The 16,876-nt window shown below is 46.1% G+C and overlaps 1 protein-coding gene across 4 annotated transcripts in view; it reads right to left on the minus strand.

Moving 5' to 3' along the window:
- Positions 1-16,876, minus strand: part of SPIRE1 (spire type actin nucleation factor 1) — a 579,327-nt gene that overhangs the window by 199,491 nt on the left and 362,960 nt on the right. For all 4 annotated transcript variants that reach the window (XM_078687482.1, XM_078687481.1, XM_078687480.1 and 1 more), the window contains exon 5: positions 1,115-1,198. In XM_078687482.1, the coding sequence (XP_078543608.1) occupies positions 1,115-1,198 (84 nt within the window). The remainder of the gene's footprint in view (positions 1-1,114; positions 1,199-16,876) is intronic.

The raw sequence follows: 16,876 nt of genomic DNA on the forward strand, positions 1-16,876 counted from the left end.
AGATATTTTGCTTCTATTATTTTATGTGCTTTGGACAGTTGTAATAGGTCGTGATTACTTGTCGTAAAACAAAACCATTGATTTGGGTGTGTTTACTGTAACTACACCATCTTGACGCAGATGGCACCGCCTGGTTTTGGCAATGGAAGAAAATGTTGTGAAAGCGAAGGAAATCATTGCGCGACAGAGGCATAAAATGTAGGACTAGCAGAAGTGGTTAGAGTACTTTGTTTCCGTAATATTTATTTACCTATTTAATAAAGCACTCTATTGCCATGCTGGGGGACTGCACAACCTGACAGTTGAATTTCAGAGTTCGTTGGCTACCCAGTTACAGTGAAAACATGGGGGTTAACCGGCGTTGGACTGGGCTATAGGGCTATCAGGCAGTGCCCGACTCGCTTGTCTGACAGGTCAGTGAGTGGGACAGTTTTTGGGCTGTTTCTGGGACTGTTTTATGGTCAGCTGGGCCGGTTTTTGCTATTAATTTCCCGGAAATTAAAATAAATGTTGCCGACAGCGAGCTCAAATTCATGCAGTCTTCAATACTTTGCAAAACACTTATATAGAGTGTCTGCCCCAATCTGCAAACAGGCCACTTTTTTAGCTATCTAATTCACAAATGAGGGTCTCTTATTTTGGTGTCTGGGGCCTATTTGCTGTCCCAGAGCGACCTTGCGGACGGCATTCTATAAGAAGGTGTCCTGAGCCTCAAAGGATTGCCTTGTGTTCAAACCCTGTGGAAACAGCACATTTTCAGAAAGCCTCCCTATAAATGTGAAACCGATGAGGGAGCCTATCCAAGTGTGAGCACCCAAGTGCTCTTGTAGCCAAACCAATCACTGCCTGTTTTGAAGAAGTTGCAGCTGCAAAGTCATACCTTGAAGTAAGCCTAAGTAAAGGCCGTTGATGACCTTTCTACAGATGTGTATCTGTGAACTGACAATCAGTTAACATGCGTGTTTATTCAATGTTACATCTGTCTTATGACTTCTCCAGGGTACACCGGATGATTTGAATAGTGTTTCTAATAAACCAGAATAAAACATGTTCTATATAGGTCACAATCTTCCTCCCACAACGATGGCATGTTTGCGGTCAGGAGGATGCTTACCCAGTCGTCGTTTTCGAGCTCATCGAGGTCCGTGCTGGATTTGTCGCTAATCCCCTTATCCATCTCACGAATCTTCATCAGGCTCTGGGAACATAAAAACATCAAATCAGACAGTCAGTGACACGTATAATTCAGTGGTTCACAAGAGGGAACATCAACAGAACACGAGATACAAATGTTTCACCTCTCCTTACATCCGCTGATTCCTTGACGCTCTGCATGTGAGCGTTGGCAACAGGTCGTATATTGTAAATATCCTGAAAATGAATGCACCTTTTTCAAATCTAAGCCCTTTCTGCAAAACACCAGCCTACGTTTAGGAAAAATGTATTCAAATGATATTTTAAAAATACAAAGTAATCCCACAGCACCAGTGCATAACAATAGCCCCACAGCACCTTGGTGCGGGGCGAGTTCCATGTAGTGGCGGCAGCTCCACAATGACCGTGCACTCCACTCCCTAAGTGCGCATGTGTGTTTTGGCCAGCTGTCTCAGGCCGACCAAAACACACATGCGCACTTAGGTCTTCTCCAGCCCAGCAGTACTGAGCAGGTGGGCTGGAAAACCCCCACAGACTCCCTTGTCTGAGCAGGGCGTCTTTCTTACCTGCTCAGACCAATCCCCGCGCTGCTTTGCAGCACAGGGATTGGATGGGAGTCTGGGTCCCAGGGGCTGCCGGGACCCAATAAGAGGAGAGGGAGCAAATGCAATGCGGCGCTGGAGGTGGCCGGCGGCAAAGGCAATTTAAAAAAAAAGTACTTCTAACACCACCCACCCACACATGCATGACCTCACCGGCCTCACCACCCTTTGTTTATGGCAGCGACCGCTGGTTCCATGGGGACCCCTCTGGCACTATGCACGGGCGGGCTTGGTAGCGCTTGGCTGGGTCCGGAGCATGGGGGGCCCACTGCATGCAATTTGCACCTGGGCCCCCCTCAAGTTTCATTACACCAGTGTGCACCACAAAGCAGTATTTTACACTTAGTCTGGAAGGAACTTTCGAGAACCAACAAGCTGAATCAGCACTGTAAAAAAAGCCCTGTTCTAAGGCATTAAAATTAACAGGTTATTTATTTATTTGTGGTAGACAGTCGAATGCCAGCAACAGAAACACTACCCATCTCTGAACCCTAAAAACACAGAAATGCCCCTTAATGCATGCTACCCTTCACTGAACCCTAAAAAAAAACATTCCTATCCTTTAATGCTATCCTTCCCTGAACTTAAAAAGCGATTAGTTGCCCTTACTGCTACCTTTTCCAGAACCTTAAAAACCCTTACTTCCCTTTAACACTACTGTTCCTTGAGCCATTAAAACACCCTTCTCTACCCAATCCTGAAGGCTAAAACCCCTGCACCACCCCTTAATGCCACCTTTCCTTGAACCATAAAAAATGGCTACCCCTTAATGGTACCCTTCCCTGGACCTTAAAAACATACTGCCCCTTATTGTTACCCTTTCCCGGAATCCTAAAAGCCCCTTTCTGACCTCCCAACCTCTTCCTCGCCTCACTGTAAATGCTCCTCTCTACTTTAGCAGGAGGATGGCCCATTGCCCATGCCCCAGTACACTTAACTTTGCTGTATAAGGCAAATGTTTCGATTTGTTTGTAGTCACAATATTTTCTCCATTCTTTTTTTTTCAGTAGATTACATTTTGGAAATAACTTTCAGGGAGTACTTAAAGGGATGACTCCTCTTGATAACTGGTTGAATTCAGAAAGCGTTAATTAAATACATCAGAGCCACACTTTATTGGCCAGGGGGCTAACTTGTTAGTGGCCAAAACCAGAGAAACTGCAAATCATACCTAAAGGGAAATTAAGAAGGCCTACCGCTCCCACTGACATACCAGATCTCAACAGGTCATCTTAATCGATGTTGAGGGTATAAGAGCCTCCTTAGTACGGAGAAGTGCATTTCGAGGGCCGCAACCCAGTGGCGTAGCAAGGTCAGGTGGTACCCGGTGCGGAAAATTTCTTGTCAACCCCAGCTTGACAAAATGGCAAAAATATGTGCTTAAAACACATATTTTTGCCGTTTTGTCACCTCCCTCATGAGGGCACCAGAGGCGGCCCACACCCACCGCACACCCCCTTCCCACGCCACTGCCGCACCCCAATATTTAAGTTTGCTTAGTATAAAGATTCGACTCGGGATATTCCAGTTGAATGTACCTCCTTTTACATGGGGTACACGCAATCACCCATAAGCCACTGCGAAGACTTAAGAAGAACACGAGGACATGGAATGGAGAGTCATTTCCTCTATCTCTACTATCCTGTTTAGAAGACAACACAGTGGCTTTATTTGATCCTTCTTGTGTCTGAGGCTAGGAATGCGAAGGAAGGGCTGCAAAGATCAAACTCTGCAACTACAATCTGCCAACTATCCTTTTAAATGCCGTGCTTGATACAGGATTAGATGTATAGAGACGTGACTTGTTATGCATACATTTGATTCTCTTAACAGATGGTGTTTTTGTTAAGCTATGCGATGCACTGCCTTTCTGGCATGTTTTTTTTCACAACATGTTTCAAGCTTTATTTAGGATGTGTAATTTGGGATGAATGCTTTTACTGATCTACAGATTTTAGTGATTTTTTAAATTCGAAATAAACGTGTATGACTGACTGACACACAACAGAGCTGTATTGAAAATCATACCAATAATGACAAGTGACACACCATAGTTGTATTGAAAGGCACACCAATAACACCTATAATGATAATTGTTAACATTTTCATTCCCATTCTTAGAACAATGATAGTAATAAGTATTGTTCGGGCGTTCTCGGACACGTCACAGCCTGTGGGCTGCCGAGATGGTATCATTCACGAGTAGGCCTCTGTCGTGCCGAGATGGGGACAGTCACCTGACCTGGGCTCTGAGGAGCACAGTCTGAGCTCCAGCATTGTCTCACCAGTGACAGATTCCCCTGAGCGAATTCTCAAGACCTCCCACGTTTCTATCCGTATAGACAACAAGAAGGAAGTTCAGTTCAGTCGTAGGTTTCAGAACCTGCCACCTCTAACGTGCCACCTGCGCACGCTCAGAGAACCAGAGAACGAGTTTGTCTTTCTGTATCCATCCATCAAAATGGACTGAATGTATGGTTAAGGGGGAGGGGGGGCGGCGGGTCATGTGCCCGCCTGTGGGGCGGAAGGAGCCTGTACACAGCATTGTCCTCTCTTGGTCTGGAAATATCTGACAAACACTAAGTCATGTAGAAATTTTACGTCCCACCTTATATTACTCGCTCAGGAACCGGTTGAAAAAGAATGTATCATATCCATAACGATATTAAAAATAATAATTATGAAAATAAATCCAACTATAATTATATTAATCATACCTTCTATAATATCTAAAACAGTTAACCAGGCAACGAAAATAAATGATAATTGTATTAACGTAAATAACTATTATAAACACCCCCTGAAATTGAATGCAGGCTTCTGGATGGCACTCGTACGGCCCTTTGACCTTCCCCCGATGCCCCAGCTCTCAACGGGATGTCCCCGTTCTGTCCCCCACGTCTCCTCTGCTCCCCGTGGTGGGTGGTCCAGCACACGTCACGCGCGGAGCTCGTGTCAGCGGTTTGCGGGCATGACCTGCTGCTGGCCTCGTGCTCCTCCTTTCAAAGGCCTCTTGTATGGCTCTATTCTTCCGAAGATCTCATCTGTGGTGCACAGTTTGCCGCGCGTTTACTTTTGGTGCAATCTCTTTACGAATACCTCATGGTGCAACTATATAATGCTCTTTTTTCCATCGCCATATTGAAAGGTTTATGCAAAGGCAAGGCTACGTTATGTACCTTTATGCAATCCCCACTGTTACCTGCATTTTTCTCCCCTCGACAAAATAGAGAATACATTTTTAAACAAGCATTTGCAATGCAATAGGTCTCGCATTAACGAGAGTTTAAGCTATTGGCAATACAATAGCATAAACTCTCGCAAATGCGTGACCTATTGCATTGCAAATATTTGTTTCTTTACTAGCGCCCCTGCTGCACTTTCACTTTAATGTCACATACCTTTCTTTAGAAGCGGTTTGTATAAAGAAAGGGTTGCGGCTCCTATGAATGTGAAAGCGCCACATGGGCGCTAGTAAACAAAATAAATAAATAAGTGTGTTCGCTAAATGCAGACATTGCTGCTAAAATAAATACATTTAAAAAACGCAGCTGCTATAGTTAAACCGGAGCGCCACTGGTAAAAATGAAAATATTAGCTGGCGGGGTGCTGCGAGGTAGTGGGTGGAATAGGGGAAGAGCAATAAATAAAATTGTGCTCTCCGACTTATTAAGCAGACCATGTAAAGACACCAGTAAAAGGTCCAGTCATTATGGGAGGTAACAAATGCAGACAAGGTGGTACCTAGGAGGGACTAACAAGCCTAATAATGACTCGGAAGCCATGTTTACGAAGGATAATGACACAAGCCAATTAAAAATATGGGCAGAAAGTGGGCGGGCTTCAAAGCCATACTACACTACTGCATGCCTCGCAGCAGCGCAGGCGCTGTCCAGGCTCGACCTAAAAACTGATTCTAAGCAATCTGATCTAGACCCATATTCTAGCTTTCTCAGCCCATAATCTGGGCATCATCTAAAGATTAGCGCAGGTCAAGAAAGCTGGATGCCATAAAAAGTTAAAGAAGGAAAACCCTGACCCACAGACCTAAATTTCTCACACCAAAATGTTTCTCCCTTCCTTTCCTGGCCTGCAGAGTATGTAGCTTTGAATCACTGAGTACATTAAAATAGAAACAAAATGAGAGAACCTGTTGGCAACGAGTAGTCTTAAATTTGCACGAGTGGGCCCGCCGCACAAAGGATGATAGGAAAGAATAAACTGGACACATTCTCACTAGATTTACATTAGGCTCAAGAAACAGATGAAGGTACTGAATCTTCTCTTTATAGTTCCTGCGACCTAGACTTCTAGGGTTTAAGCTCCGCATCCACAGCAACACTGCTTGTACGAGAACACGCTATTTCACTCCCTTCACAAGAGTACACCAACTCTGCTGCGTACCTAGTCTTAGTATAGCACACTGTGACACACGACAACTCAACATTCATTTTTCATTTTCTTATTGTTATGTTAATAAAAAACCATCACAATATTTTACAGATAATATAAGATAATAAAACTGTTTTGAATAAAATACTTCATAATTACTTTCCGGCTTTGTCAATTTCTTAAATGTTCACATTATTATTTCAACAAAACGGAATAATAAAATCATTTGGGGGGAGGAGCCAAGCCGGCGACCAAGATGATCGAGTAGAGACTCGGCTCCACTGACCTCCGTTCCTTGCGACCCTATCCTGTAACATATCCTGAATAGGTGTCAGTGGGTTTCAGTATTATTATGTTATGGTCAGGGAGTGGAATGGCAACGTAAATTTTGCTCTTGATTTGCTGCGTCAGTAAAAGTGTCGCTATATATGGACCTAAAATGGGGTAGTGGTGATGAAGCAGGGAACAGGATGGGATGGCGGGCTAGTTTGTGCCCTCCCCTCTATTTTCTACCTCTAGTTAGTTGTAGATTAGTATTGGGTGTGAAAAGGGGCAACAGGCACACTGCTAGTTGGGGATGCGCGTAAGCGGCATGCAGGGGTGCAGAGTGGGGGTGAGGGGAGGAGAGTTGAGGGGGTTTTCGAAATATTGTGTGTCACATTATTAGCAACGTGTTTACATTTTCGTATGTTTTGCATGGTCGATGGCATCAGTATACTATATTTGATTAGCATGCAACAGGCAGTAGAGGGTCATTTCCTTTTTTCATACGACGATGGGGGTAGTGAACTGAAGGTTTTAAGTTGGAATGTGAATGGGTTGGGGGACAAAATTATACGTAGTGTGGTTCTTCAGTATCTCAGGCGCCAGGCGTGGTCTTGTTCTAAGAAACGCATTTGGTTGGAAACTCATGTATGGCGATGCATAGAATGGGGTACAAGTTGGTGGCCCAAGCTGGGTTCACATCTGGGTCCAGGGGGGTGGGTATCCTGATTCAGAAGGCGCTCCCCTTAGTGATAGATTCTACGTGGACGGATGACAGGGGAAGATATGTTGGGATCACGGGTCGATGGGAGGGGCATGTTCTTACCCTCTTGTCGGCCTATGCCCCCCCGGGTATGCAGTCCTCTTAATTATTTGATTTGGGAAAGCTATTACTTGAACTGCCGGTGGGGCTCTTGATCCTGGGTGGTGATTTCAATGCGGTAGTTTCTGGTCTCCTAGATAGACATCCCCACAGGATACTGGGCGTGCCCAGAGGTGGTTGCCCGACTTTTTGGATGCAATGGGATTGGTGGACGACAGGAGATTGCTCCACCCAGACCGGAAGCAATATACATTTCACTCGGGAGTGCACGGTAGCCTCTCCCGACTGGACTACTGTCTGGTCCCGGCGGTTCAAGCATCTTATATCGTTGAAGCAGTCCATCTTGCTAGGGGTATCTCCGACCACTCCCCACTTTGGCTCCAGTTTTGTGTTGCTCCAGGATCGGCAGGTAGGATCCCTGGAGAACCCCTGGTATATGCGGAATCCCAAAATCCGTAAGGACCTCATCAATGCTTTAGACAAATATTTTATAGACAATCAAGGATCGGTGCCTTCTTCAATATCTCTTTGGGAAGCATTTAAAACGGTCATAAGAGGCCAAGCTTTATCATTGATAGCTGGAACGAAAAAGGAAAGGAATAAAGAGATTGTTGAGGCTGAGGCTATGATTGGTCGACTAGAGGAGGATCTGGAGCAAGAGGTAACACAGGCTAACTTACATACTCTGCGCCTTAAACAACATGATTATAAATCTCTGGTCACTGATGGGGCTAAAGCTCTCGGCAGGGAGCAGCAGGGTAGGCTTTACGACCTCAGGGATAAGGCAGGAAAGCTTATTGCTTCGTTGGACAAAAAGGATGGTGCCGGGCGTGTCGTCCCAGAACTTGTTACCGATGAGGGAGAGTTACTTACCGACCCCTACAGTATTGTCGATAGCTTTGCGTTGCATTTTCAAAACTGTGTATGCCTCGGTCTCAGATCGGCCAGAAGAGGACTCCCATTTATTGCTTCGTGATATACAACTCCCTTGTTTGTCCGAAGAGGACCCTGATTTTATGGATAGTGCCCTGACAGTAGATGAAATAGCGCAAGCCATTCGGTCGTTGAACTCGGGCAAGGCACTAGGACCCAACGGGCTCCCTATCGAGCTATATAAGCTTAAGCCAGATAAGCTAGCTCATTACCTCAGGGATATGTTTGTCGAAGCCCGGGAGAAGGGGATTTTGCCTCGAGACCAGAGGGTGGCGTCGGTGGTGGTAATTCACAAAGAAGGTAAACCAAGGACCAACTGTGCCGCTTATAGCCCTATTTCTTTATTAAAATGCGGAGCCCAAAATATTAGCCAAGCTTCTCTTTAATAGACTGGTAAAAGTGATTAATGAACTGATCCACCTGGATCAATCGGGCTTCATTCCCCATAGAAATACGCCCCCAAACTTACGCAGGTTGCATGGAGTGATAGCTAGAGCCCACACCCTGCGGGAACCGGCCGTGTTCGCTTCCCTTGACGCAACCATGGCCTTTGATACTGTAGAATGGGCCTATTTGTGGGCGGTCCTGGCTAAATTTGGATTTGGACCTGCCTTTATTGACTGGGTGAGCTTATTGTACGCTTAGCCGCTTGCCCGGGTGGTGGTTAATGGCCGGGTCTCGGCATCCTTTCGTTTGGGCCGGGGCACTCGACAGGGCTGCCACCTCTCCCCCCTCCTTTTTTCATTGGCTTTAGAACCCCTGGCGGCATGGATTCACTGGGAACCATCAATCCGCGGCATAAGGTGGTCCCCTGAGTGGGAGGATCGGATCTCCCTATACGCGGATGATATTCTGCTTTACCTGACTTCCCCTCGGAAATCCCTTATTGTGGTGTGTGACGTTCTGGTCTCTTTTGGTAAAAACTCCGGGCTCTCTATCAATTGGGGGAAATCTCTGCTGTTTGTCCTCTGGGTGGAGGCCCCGGTTCCTCCGAGAAACTGTCCCATCTAGATTAATACAAGTGGGTACAAATACCTGGGTATTTTCATTTCCCTGGACCCGGCAGTCAGATATGTTGAAAATCTTCTTCCCCCGTTGCGGAGGCTTAGGAGTGACTCCGCTCATTGGCGGAGACTTCCGATCTCTCTGTTGGGTCGAGCAGCCCTCTTCAAGATGATGTCCCTGCCTCGTTTCCTTTATGCCCTTCAGAATACCTTGGATGTAGTGCCCGCTAGTTATTTCTGTGAGGTAGAGGGGCTACAGCGTAGCTTGTTATGGGAGGGAAGGTCCCGTATTGCTCCCATGGTATGACGGAGGTATAGCCCTCCCAGATATCAAACGTTATTATTGGGCTTCTCAGTTGGCCGCAATTAATCATGGAACGTACAGACCCGTAACCGATACCAGATACGCTATGGACAAGTGGCTCCTCCCGGGGGGTAGTTCTAACAGGGCACTGTATTCTAGGCCAATGAGACTGGGACTGACAGGACCAACTAAACATGCAGTGAAGATTTGGCATGATGCCACAAGTTCTTTGGGGTGGAGGGGTAAGTTAACATTAGCTACCCCTCTTTTTGATTCGGAACGATTGGGTAAACTGTGGAACACTAAGGGGTTTGATAAATGGGAGCTGATGGGGATTTCAACTATTAAGGATATGTGAGGGAAAGGGGGGATAAAAACATTTGAGGAAATGCAAGTCGAATTTGCACTTTCAGGCTCTGAATATTTCCATTATGCGCAGATTCGGCATTCATTACAGGCGGTTCTGCCTGTGGAGGTGGACCTGCCGGAGGCATCACCCCTTGAAGACTGAATTTTGGACGGTCATCTCCCCCAAAAAACAATCTCCCTGATCTATAAGAAATTGATTAATAATAGGGTGGATCTACTTAGGGAATTGAGGGATAAGTGGACACGAGACGGAATAGAATTGGATGATGAGGACTGGCAGTCGGCTGTGTCCTCCCCAAAAGTGGTTGCTATCCCTGCAAGATTGCGACTCAGACAGTTGAAGATACTACACAGGGTCTATGTCACCAGCCCCCGCCTTTACAGATGGGGTTGATGGATGTTGGGACTGTGCAGACGGAAGTGTGGTCTTGTGGGTACATTCCTTCACATTATCTGGAAGTGTCGATACATAGTCCAGTACTGGGGTGAGATTCATAACACTATTCACGAGGTCACGGGTGTCTCCATATTACCTGAGGCGCGAAGATGTCATCTCAACATCTGGGAACCCACTGATCTTAACTCTGCACAGACACAGTGGACCACACTGGGCTTCCTGATAGCGAAAAGAAATATAGCCCAACTATGGGATTCCGAGTTGCCTCCCACCCTTGAGAACTGGAAAAACGATTTAGACTGGGGTATGTTTTTTGGAATTGAGGGATAAGTGGACACGAGACGGAATAGAATTGGATGATGAGGACTGGCAGTCGACTGTGTCCTCCCCAAAAGTGGTTGCTATCCCTGCAAGATTGCGACTCATACAGTTGAAGATACTACACAGGGTCTATGTCACCTGCCCCAGCCTTGTACAGATGGGGTTGATGGATGTTGGACTGTGCAGACGTAAGTGTGGTCTTGTGGGTAAATTCCTTCACATTATCAGGGAGCGTTGATACATAGTCCAGTATTGGGGTGAGATTCATAACACTATTCACGAGGTCACGGGTGTCTCCTTATTACCGGAGGCGCGAAGATGTCTTCTCAACATCTGGGAACCCACTGATCTTAAACTCTGCACAGACACAGTGGACCACACGGGGCTTCATGATAGCGAAAAGGAATATAGCCCAACTATGGGATTCAGAGTTGCCTCCCACCCTTGAGAACTGGAAAAACAATTTAGACTGGGGTATGTTTCGAGGAAAAACTGTGTATATGGCGAGGGGATGTCCCCGAAAATGGGCCTCAATTTGTGATCAGTCGAATAAATATAGAGGAGAGATTTGTGTACAGCCTAGAAATTCTGTTTTTGATGTTCCCTCCTCCCCGTGATGTTTTCAACATGTATGTAACTAGGTTCTTCTCCCCCCCTCTGAAGATGTACTACAGATTATAATGTGATTCTACTGTACTGTGTTTTGTTTGATGCCTCTATTTAATAAAAAGAATTATAAAAAAAAAAATCATTTGGCATCTCCGTTGTTATCGTTTAAGTGACCAATAACTTTCAACTGAGTTGTTATCAAGTGACGTTGTCTGTGAAGGTGACAAGTTAAGCTATAGTTCAATTTGTGCTCATTACCAGAGTCCCATAATGGAGTCATATAACTGTCTTCTCTTCACAGTCCTCTGATTGTTTATTCATTGTGCGGACCCGCTCTCTCATACTGGAGTTGTGCCCTCTGAAGCCTGTTTCAGTGATCTGTTGTGAAACTGTAAAAATGTCAGTAGTTTTCAATTTAGCAGAGGGTCCGTGGAATCAAGACTCCTCATTATTGCCATTCGGCAGGTACGAATCCACCTCTCGTTGAATGTTCGTCTTCACAATGAGAGGCGTGCTTGCCTTAATGCGGGACATATGCAGACCTAGTGTGTAAAATCCTCTTTGAAGGCGCCACATAGCCTGCACGTTTTCGGGCCTTTGTATCTCCAGGAGGGTTTGTCCGCTAAGGATGGTAGCACTCCTAGGCAAATAGCCAGTAGCTTTTTCTTTAAATGCACAGGATAAGTTAGGAGAAAGTATGCTGCTGGTTGCAAGGTGGCATATGTTTGAATTGTCATCCAGGCATATGATCGCCACGAAAATATATTTTTATCTTCCACTAGTGAATTACATTTTGCTGCTTTGTTGATCACATGGCAGAAAGTGGAATGTGACAAATTTAGATCCCATAAGTCAGCTGTATTTGTTTTTTCCAATGACGACAATAAATGCTTGTTATAACTTGCCGTTGCATCGTTCGTGCCATAGAACGCTGACTAGAGGGCTTGACTGTGTATTTCGTATTCACAACACACAGGAAAGTAAAATGATTTAGCCACAATGACATTATTTTAGTCAACTGCTGAAGATGGGTTTAGAACCAATGCCAAGTTCACCACTACAGCCACATCTCCTTCCTGAAAAGGATCTTTAGGCCAATATTTTATTTTACGTTTTCCTTCTATTTGAGGTTTTTGTAAAAAGCTGCACGCCACCTGTGGTAGCCTTACAGCGCTTTGTAATGAGAATGCATGAAAGGGGAAGAAAAAGTATCAGAACTGAGGGCTGCTGAACCAGTCAGCTAGCAGAGGGAAGGATCCTGTGGGTGTGAAACCATGCCCATACGTGACAAAAGTATTGGGACAAAGCCTTGAAGGAGACCATTGAAGTGTTGGGGAACCATCATTGATAAATGGATAGCCAGTCGTGGGTGTCTGATCAGCAATTTAGAACATCAGTTACAATGGCCGATTACTGAGTTAGAGTATGATTTTTTACTCTCTATTTAGCAAGATGAACAGGTGGGTTTTAGAGAACTTTGAATCTGATTTAGTTATTTTCCTTTCTATTATCAATTTGCTGTGAAAGTACATATTGCTTCTGGTCTGTGACTAATGTGAATTGGGTGACTGCAGCACGCTCAAACATTGTTCGAGTAATAGAATAGCAGGCGCCTGCTTGTCGTTTCGATCCAGGACCAATGTTGCGAGACAGATTTCGCAAGGTAACCGTCCATCTGTTTTAAAGGCCAGCACCATCACCCTACCTTGACTGATGAGGGGGGAGTGCACCCATTCATGCTTACTCCAGTCCAAAGAGGACAGAAAGTGTCCTCGTTGTGCTCTTTGTTAGGGAAAATGTCAGCTTTAAATACACAGAACACTGTCACCACAAGGGCTGAGGAGACCCCGTGCTCCCAAGCACTGTCCTAGGGCGCCAACGTCAGCCAGACGTCGCGCTACTAAATGTCATTCTTTTTACTTCTGTTTTAATGAAGGCCAGATTCTGACGTTATTTTTCGAAGTTTTCTAAGGATTAATAGCTTCCTTCATTAATACTGAGAAGCTGGCCAGAATTTGAATTTGCAGGGTCACGCGAGAGGATGGCAGCCTTTGAGTTCCTCAGTACAGACTCACTCAGGCCACCTCTGTGAACTGACGCCAGCCATTGCCCCTCAATCATGGAGCCCAGATCATATTTGATATTTATACCTGTGGTGTTCTATTGCACAGCCTCTGGGAAGACTTGTAAAAAGATTTACAGTCCTGCAACCAGGACAGTGATACAGTACTTTGGTGCCACAGGCAAGATACATGTTTAGCGCCCTCCTTTTCTTTGCATACGCACAGCGTGGTTACACCCTCTATTTTTGGCACATTCCAAATAGAGCACGCTAACTGCAGTAAATGATGGAATGAATCCATAACTAATGAAGGCTTTAAAGGGAGCAGGATGGTTCAGTGCCATGCTGTGTGAGCTCTGTCGGTCACGAGGACCATCTCAGCCTTTCGTTTGCAGAAGCGGAATCCTAGACCCCAATATTTCGGATTGTACCCTAATAATAATGGCACACCTACATTTTCAAAATATAACCATTTACCTCAGGAGGTTCCACTCCGGGTTGGTCTTGCATTAGAGAAAACCCCACCCAACATCAGTTTAGCAGAGCAACATAATAAGTCATGAAGACCACTCAATAACTGGTTTTAGATCAGGGAAAAGTTTACGAGTTTTGTAACAAAAACCTCAAAATCAAGTGGTACAATATAAAAGCCACAAGGGCTCCGATTTGCGGAGTTATACAGAATAGCTAAAGTCAATTAATCAAAATAAATCTCAAATGAGCCGCAAAATCAAGAAAAAAGTCAGACGGCATCTCCAATAGAATGTGAAGTCGGATAGGAAAATCTGGCTCACCCCCAAAATCTATGGGATTCTTAAACACAGTTCTTGCATAGAAGATTGGCTAGAATCACAGATTCAGCATGGCACCGTCCTTGTAACCTTTGTTTAGACAAATCATAGTACATTACATAAATGGCATTATATGTTAGCACTATCTCATTTCCTAAGTAAGAAGAACGCTCATCAGTGATACAGTCTTCCGGAGAAGTTTTGAACATAGCTTACAACAGCTAACAAAAACTATTGATGAACGTGCAAAACAATCTTTGCCACAGAAACACAGTGGAAAAACACCATGAATGTTACAAACTTCCTAGTATACTAGAAGCTTCGTTTTAATGGACCATTGAATGGTTGATAATCAAAAACACATTACATCCGTGGCCTTTGCTTCTGTGGAGCCTGTGGGGACAGAAGATGCACAGGGGTGCCTGATGGGAGAGGTGAAGTCGGGACTGAAGACACAGAGACACAAAAGCATCCATTTTAACTAATATGGCAGCTTCACTAAATTGTGGCATAATCAAAACATGTTAACAAACCCAGTTCTGACGCTAGCAAGCAAGATGGCCGCATAAGCTCCCGGCTCCGCAGACCTCCGCCAGCAGCTCGTATATCCTGCAAGTTATCCTGTTTTCCAACCAGACTCCCGTATATATGAGGAGTGACTGACTCTGAAGGCGCAATCCCGAACTTTTTATCACACCGGATGACGGAGATACGCCGTGTTTCATTTTCGGCCTACCTGGGAGTGGAGGCCGGGGCCTCGATTTCTAACTCATCCAGGCTGGAATTGAACAACATCGGCTGTGAACCTTGGGCTTTGTCCGGTCTCCCGAACGGGGACATAATCTACCTGTTTTAAACGGCGATTTTGTGTCCTGCCTGCAACGCACACGCTACGGCGTGACACATCGTTTGCTGCGGCCCTGTATCCGACGCCCGGAGACATAGTACGCTTGTCGGGGGGGTGCGGACGGGAGCCCCGACCAGCGGCGAAGGTGCAAAATTGTGAGGTGAGAGCGCCCGTGGTTGCTGTCCGCTCCAGATTTGCCTGCTTCCCCGGAGTAGCCGGCCTCCGGGGTCTGCAACCTGATCTGTTGCTTACGAGAGGAGATGGAGGGGACGGAAGGCACACCACTGTTGCGCGCCGTAATGGCGGCCATTAGAGCGCTCCACTCACAGATCATCGTCAACTACCAGGCACTGTCGGTAACAATGGATGTTCTTTGCCGAAGACCGTACAGCGGCTTTTTGCCATCATCGCAGCCAGCGGTGCCACCAGTGAAACATCGTGTATCCAACTTCGAGGTCCCTGTGCAGACGCCGGATCCCTTTCGCGCTGCTGATTCCTATGAGACAGATCGCGCGCCCGTGGACATTGTCAGCGTCCCTTGCTTGAACCCTATCTCGCCGACTATCACTATGGACAACTTTGACTGCCTTAACAAGATCACCTGTGACTATTGGAAAGTTTTATCATCCTTCCACGCTTTTCCTCGCTTGCTCTGTGGAGATCGTGAACTTTTATCCTTTATTTGGCTTGCTCATACTGACTTGAACTTTCATGGAAACTTTACCTCTCTCATTGTTGCAGTGGCCTGGGTTGTAAGTGCTCCAGTGGACATTCGTTCTGGCCAGGGTTAACTTGTGGGACTTTCTAGGATACGTGAAAATAATTTAATCTGCTACTGGGATTGTGACCTGTGAAATGCAGGAGTCAGGTGGTATGTTTCGTACTTCCCGGATTGATTGTGCATCTCGTTACATTTATTTTGCACTTGTTTCCGGGTGGTTGCGTCTGGTGGAGGGTAAGGGAGTCCGGGAGTGTGGTTTTTTTTTGTCTCTCCTCCTCCGCTTCTTTCCTTCTCTCTTTTAGGGACGTTTCTGGGCGACAGGCACGCTGCTAGTGGGTTAGGCCGTAGCCATTGCAGGGGTGCAGGGTGGTGGGGGGGGTTTGTTATTTTGCCTTTGTTTTGTTCTATGGCCCCTTCTTTCTTCTCTTTCTCTCTCTTTAGGGTATTCCTCTGGGCGACAGGCACGCTGCTAGTGGGGTAGGCCGTAGCCATTGCAGGGGTGCAGGGTGGGGGGTGCGGGGGGGGTTTGTTATTTTGCCTTTGTTGTGTTCTATGGCCCCTTTTCTTTTTCTCGCAGGGTCCGGTAGCGATACTTTCGATCTCATCCTGCTGCATATGAGTAGGCGGGGTTTGGGGTGGGTGGTTATGATGATAGATAGGTAGCTTTGTTCTTCTCCCTTAGTGAACATACTGGCGCTTGCATTTTTACTGTTGGTCTATCTTGCTCCATGACTGCCTTTTAACGCCTTCCAGCATTTTTATACCTCCAGTGTGTAGCTCCGGATATCCTGTATCTTCTTCTTTATCTTGTTTTTTGGGGAGGGGGGTTCAATGTAAAATGAAACCTTAGGCATATCCTTGATCTCGAAATGTTTTCAATACATCGTCTATCCTCTACCGCTGCCGGACCCATGGGTTGTCGGCTGAAGAGCTGTGTTATTGGATTTCCTGATACGTTCTGCATACATGTGGTGACCGGCCCCTGTCGATGCAGGGCTACTTCTGTATTTTGTGTTGAACGATATAATAAAGGTTTTAAAAAAAAACAAAAACAAACCCAGTTCTGGGGGGGCGGAGCCAGGCCGGCGGCCAAGATGGTCGCCCGGGCTCCCGGCTCCGTGGACCCTCTCCCCTTGCTGCTGGATCTGGCTGTCGGGGCGGCGCTGCTGCCACTTCCCTGGATGTCTGAAAAGGACCTGTCCCGCCGAGAGTTACTCCGGAGGCTCTCCGAGCTTCAGGGACTGAGATATCCTTCCCGTTCGGTGTGGCCTACGCGGGTCCC

The sequence above is a fragment of the Lissotriton helveticus genome, chromosome 4_1, assembly GCF_964261635.1.
Source record: "Lissotriton helveticus chromosome 4_1, aLisHel1.1, whole genome shotgun sequence".
NCBI lineage: Eukaryota > Metazoa > Chordata > Amphibia > Caudata > Salamandridae > Lissotriton > Lissotriton helveticus.